Source organism: Poecilia formosa, unplaced genomic scaffold (assembly GCF_000485575.1).
Source record: "Poecilia formosa unplaced genomic scaffold, Poecilia_formosa-5.1.2 Scaffold789, whole genome shotgun sequence".
In the NCBI taxonomy this organism is placed as follows: Eukaryota; Metazoa; Chordata; class Actinopteri; order Cyprinodontiformes; family Poeciliidae; genus Poecilia; species Poecilia formosa.
The window spans coordinates 12,103-17,613 of NW_006800728.1; the positions used below are offsets into that span (position 1 = coordinate 12,103).

The following is a 5,511-nucleotide window of genomic DNA, read 5'->3' on the forward strand; positions in this document are numbered from 1 at the left end:
GGAGCAAGAGGAACCAGAACCTCTGCAGATAAAACTGGAGCAAGAGGAACCAGAACCTCTGCAGATAAAACTGGAGCAAGAGGAACCAGAACCTCAAGAGTTCAAAGAGGAAGAGGAGCAACTTTGCATTAGTCAGGATGAAGAGCAGCTTCTGCTGAAACAGGAGACTGATGACATGTTGGTGAACAAACAGCAGAAAGACCCTCACAAGAATCGTTTTATTGATCACATGAAAATTCATACAGGGGAAAAATCGTTGACATGTACAGCTTGTGGAAAAAGTTTCCATCAAATCGGCACTTTAAACAGACACATGAAAACTCACTCGGGTGAGAGGCCTTACACGTGCACAACCTGTGGAAAAAGTTTTGTATCCAAATCTCAGTTACTTGATCACATGAAAATTCACACTGGTGAGAAACCTTTCTCTTGTGTGACCTGTGGAAAAAGTTTCCGGAAGAAACATAACTTGGCTACGCACATCAGAGTTCACACAGGTGAGAAACCTTTCTCATGTGGGACCTGTGGAAAAAGTTTCACTCAGAAGAGAAGTTTAACTTTTCACATGAGAACTCACACAGGTGAGAAACCTTTCTCATGTGAGACCTGTGGAAAATGTTTCACTCTTAAAAGAGGTTTAAATCTTCACATGAGAATTCACATTAGTAAGAAGACCATCTCTTGTGGCATCTGTGGAAAAAATTGCCTGTATAAATCTCAGTTAGTTGGTCACATGAGAACTCACACAGGTGAGAAACCTTTCTCATGTGGGACCTGTGGAAAAAGTTTCTCTTATAAACACAGATTAAATCTCCACATGACAATTCACACTGGTGAGAAACCTTTCTCATGTGGGACTTGTGGAATGCGTTTTACTCAGAAAAGAAGTTTAACTGCTCACAAGAGATTTCACATGGGTAAGACTGTCTCTTGTGGCACCTGTGGAAGAAATTGCCTGTATAAATCTCAGTTAGTTGATCACATGAAAACTCACACAGGTGAGAAACCTTTCTCATGTGGGACCTGTGGAAAAAGTTTCACTCGTAAAAGAAATTTAACTACTCATATGAGAGTTCACACAGGTGAGAAGACATTCTCTTGTGGCACCTGTGGAAAAAAATGCTTGTATAAATCTCAGTTAGTTGAACACATGAGAACTCACACAGGTGAGAAACCTTTCTCATGTGGGACCTGTGGAAAGAAGTATGCTAGAAAACACCATTTACATTTTCACATGAAGACTCATACAGGTGAGAGTTCTTTTTCATGTGGGACCTGTGGAAAATGCTTTGCTTTTAGGTCTGTTTTACTTCATCACATGAGGATTCACAAGTGAGTAGTCTTACTCATGTGGGATCTGTGGAAAAAGTTTTCCTCAAAAATACCATTTAACTTGCATCAGAATTCACATGTGAGAAGTAGCGGTGCACTGATTTATCAGCCAGCCGATTAATCTATGTTGTTTTCCTTAATTTTGGGACATCAGCTGATTCTTGCATGTGAAGCTGGTCTGATCCCCCAATTTTATTGACCTCAGCCACTGCTCTCTTCTGCTCTCCGTTGAGAGGTGTGACTATTAGAGCACCCCAAAATGAAAACTGCAATCGGTGCACCCTTAGTGAAAAGCGAGGAAAATGTTTTGTGTAGATCCAGTTTACTTCATCACAAGAAGATTCACACGGGTTAGAAACCTTTCTGTTGTAGGTCCTGTTGAAACGGTTTCACTCAAAAGAAATGTAACGGTTCACAAGAACTCACACAGGTTTGATGGCACAATGTGAACCTCAAGTAAGATTCTTAGTAACCTGATGTTTGGAAGTGGAGTAATTGCAGTTTTGACTACTTTCAGATTTAGAAATGATGAGTTTGGAATCTTTATTGTGTTTTTATTCTTTGTAATTATTTAATTTATTTCAATGATTTGGGGAAATGGATGTATTTATTTGACATGATTTTAATGCTTAGAAAACGTATTGATGATGTGGATTGAATTTTAGAAAGAAGTTATTGAAACTTTTATTATAATTTTTAGATAATAAATTATCATACTGATGATACTGATGGTCTTTTTCTTTTTTATGTTTAGTAGAAAACATGTTAAATCGGGAAAGCGTTTATATAGACAGCAGCAGAGCCCATCTCTTCCTCCTTAATTTGTCATGAATTTTAATAGTCAATATTCATGTTTCAATAAACACTTGACAGATAGTAAAGCTCAGGGATTATTATTCTATTTATTTAATATTCCTTGCTGGAACAATGTTCTTGTGTATTTTCTTTTGAAGTATTTGGTAAACTACTGAAGTACTGAGTAACTGATCATAACACCTGATTTAGTATTCAAAATGTGTCCTCAGGCAGCCAAAAGTATGAAAGTTATGTGAAAATTATAGTATTTTACAGAGTATTACCAAAACCATTTATATAAATGAGTTAGGTTTGTAGGCTGGTTCTAGACCAGATTTCCCACAGGGGTCAGGGTAGACGGTGTTTTTCCATGGCAACACTTGAAAAAGAATTAAACGACCAAAACCAGAACAATATTTCATCATTTGATATAATCAGTGAGTCAAAGAGTCACTTGTGTCTCCAGAGGTTGCAGATCCCTGGCAGATGGAACAGCAGCTAAAGGTGCAGCACTATAATTTTTAATTCATTAAGGTAAAATTGTGAAGGTTAAATAAATCTACCTCTAAATATTAGCAAAAGGCATTTATTCAGTATAATTTCTTCGGTTCCCATGTCGGCCCCCGTCTAAAACCGCCCCTGTGTTGCTGGTCTGTGCCTGGTACATTTTTGGTTGGCATGTTTTTTTCTTCATTAATAGAAAGTCAGATTATCCAAACTGGTAAACCAAGTTAATAAAATAATGGTGAAATTCTACATTAAATGACCGCTGAACAATGTAGTCATAAAATATTTCAACATTTCTAAATGAAACGTATAGAAAGCCCTCAAACCTTTTAAAGTAAGAAATATTTATGTATTTACTGTTAATCTATTAGTATGATTTGTTCTTTAAATCACCATTTATGTTATTTTGGCTGATGCCATTATACAATAAGCAGATAATTAAACCAGAACAGTCTACTAAAACCACAATAAGAAACTTAATCATGGCTAAATGTTCTGTACCATATCAGCCTCAGGAGATGACTGAGGGATGAAGAGACTCTGATGTCTGGTTCTTTAGGTTCTGATGGGTCAGTTCCTCTCCTGGTCCATTCTGTCTGATATAACAGCAGCACACTGATTAACACCATTTTTTTAATTGTCTGTACTCATCCTCACCGTCATTGTTCAGCCTGGGATTTGCATCTTGCCTCACATCTGTTTCTTTACAAGAGGTTTTCCCTCTAAGGACGGTGGAGAATCGGGTCGAGGACGTTTTAAAAAGAAGCGGGTTGATAGAGGCTCACTGCGGCTGCGTAGTGTCCGTCTCTCAAATGCGCGTTCATGTTGAAGGCTTCGCAGTGCGTCCCACATTCTCCACATCCGCCCTTCGCTTTGCCCATTTTCTGTCCGATTTCCGTCTTTACGCTGAGACCGCATTTTCTTTTACGAAGTGTATTTCCCACAATTCATTGCTGCATTTCTGTTGATTTTAATTAATTTCTGGTTTCATCTAATGAAAATGTGACATTTAAGATTAGATAGAGGAATTAATAAAAACATTTTACTTCATAGGCTTAAAGAGAGCAATGTTTAATACCTGCTTTGAATTAGGTAATATTAAGAGAGGAAAAATTCTAAAGCTTTAAAAAACATTTTGACTCATTAAATCCTCTCTTACGCCCGGATTCAGAAAAATGCTGTGCGCAAAGACTGAGATCACACAGAGATGACAGCGTCACAATAATCAGCATTTCTTCAAGACAGATACATACAATCACCAGAAAAGCACATCAGATAACGTCAGAAACCTCAGAGCACAGACAACACATGAATTTACCTGAGAAAACAAAATATGGCAACGACAAACAAAAAGCAAAGACGTCCTTGGAGAAATTGAAAAGAGCAAAATCTAATTGGTAACCCGGTGTGGAAAGTTTTATCTTCTTTTCTTTAATTTATTCAAATAAGGTGTATCTTTGCTCATTCAACCAGGACCTGTCTCTGACCCTTTTTAAAGNTAAGGTGTATCTTTGCTCATTCAACCAGGACCTGTCTCTGACCCTTTTTAAAGTTAGAAACTCCCTGCAATTTGTTCACAAGATCAAACACCAGTTGTCACCATTGTCTAAATAAGGTGGAAGCGGAGACTCTCCTCATCTCCTGCTGTTTTCACAGATCAGTGTGAAAAGCTGGAAATTCCTACTGATTGCTACCGAGGGTAGATCAAAGATCTTGGCAAAAAATCTGCCTTAACTACAGGTAAAATAATGGTCAATGGGCCAGAAAAAGTTATAAATTTTAAAACTATAATTAGGCTATTTCAATCAAAACATATTAAGTTTTAAAAGTAGCTTATTTTAAATTTTATTTTTCTTAGCAGTAACCAAATATATTCTTAATCTTAATGTTAATACCACATTTTCTTTCATATTTTAATTTTTTGAGTATGAATAGATCTGTATAATTAGAGCAAAATAAGTACAGTTATATTGGCACATAAGGTTGAAGTTTGTAGCTTCTGACTCATTTTAAAACAGTATGACGCCGGATTTGTTTTAGAGTCATGTATTTAACTTCAACATTTTGAACATAATTAACTGAAAAAAACGTCTCACATTGCATGTGAAAACATGAAGGTCACTGAAGAAACAATTGAAAAAACATTGATTTAAAACACCTGAACAATAAAAGCATTCTGGTGATCGTCATACTTGTATGCAATATCTCTATATAAAAAGAGACAAAAAAATATATATACATTTTAAAGCTAGTAAATTTATATTATGTGTTTAAAACTCATTTTCACTGACTGAGCCACTGAAATAAACTTAATATTCCATGTTATTGAATGTGACTGTTTTAACACACTCCAGCATATGAATGTTTGAAATCCACTGGAATTAATTCAGCACAGATTGTAGAAAAATAGCTGAGTCACTGATTTCTACAACAGCTGAAACAATGTAGGTGTAGTAGCAGGTTGTTGTCAGTAGGTGGCAGCACGAAGGTGCTACCGTGTTAGCACATTTCAGATATAAAAGCTTTTTATTAAACATTAAAAGTTTAATATAAACATTTTATATAAACATTTAGTAAATGGAGATTTTATAAAAACATTTAATTAAAAACATAAAACTTCAAAATTAACTGTACAAGCTTAAAAAAAACATTAGTCTGTGTGTAATTATTTTATATACTGCGTTGCACTTGGGTGAACTGAGGTAGAGAAATAAAAGAATAATAATGGAAAAAGTTACATTGATAAAAAGGAGTTTACTCTAATGAGCTATCACTCTTAGCTACCAAGGAGACATAAGTGATTTTCATTCTAACAGCACTTTATTAAATATTGCAAGAACAACAAAACAATATTATCAGAGTTTTTGGTTTGTTTAT

The 5,511-nt window shown here is 35.6% G+C and overlaps 1 protein-coding gene and 1 long non-coding RNA gene across 2 annotated transcripts; one reads left to right on the forward strand and one right to left on the reverse strand.

Moving 5' to 3' along the window:
- The first annotated feature begins 587 nt into the window (after positions 1-587).
- LOC107834828 (gastrula zinc finger protein XlCGF8.2DB-like) lies at positions 588-2,205 on the forward strand. The gene has a single exon (XM_016666755.1). The coding sequence runs from the start codon at positions 650-652 to the stop codon at positions 1,334-1,336; it is 687 nt and encodes a 228-aa protein (XP_016522241.1). The 5' UTR covers positions 588-649; the 3' UTR covers positions 1,337-2,205.
- Positions 2,206-3,850: 1,645 nt separating this feature from the next.
- LOC107834829 (uncharacterized) lies at positions 3,851-4,229 on the reverse strand. Its single transcript, XR_001660653.1, has 2 exons — positions 4,165-4,229; positions 3,851-4,110 (listed from the first exon to the last, which is right to left on the reverse strand). It is a non-coding gene; the product is annotated as an uncharacterized LOC107834829 (long non-coding RNA).
- Positions 4,230-5,511: the final 1,282 nt, after the last annotated feature.

What these genes read in the sequence shown, in the direction of transcription:
- LOC107834828 (XM_016666755.1), top strand. Translation starts at nt 650, where the DNA reads ATGAGAATTCACATTAGTAAGAAGACCATCTCTTGTGGCATCTGTGGA.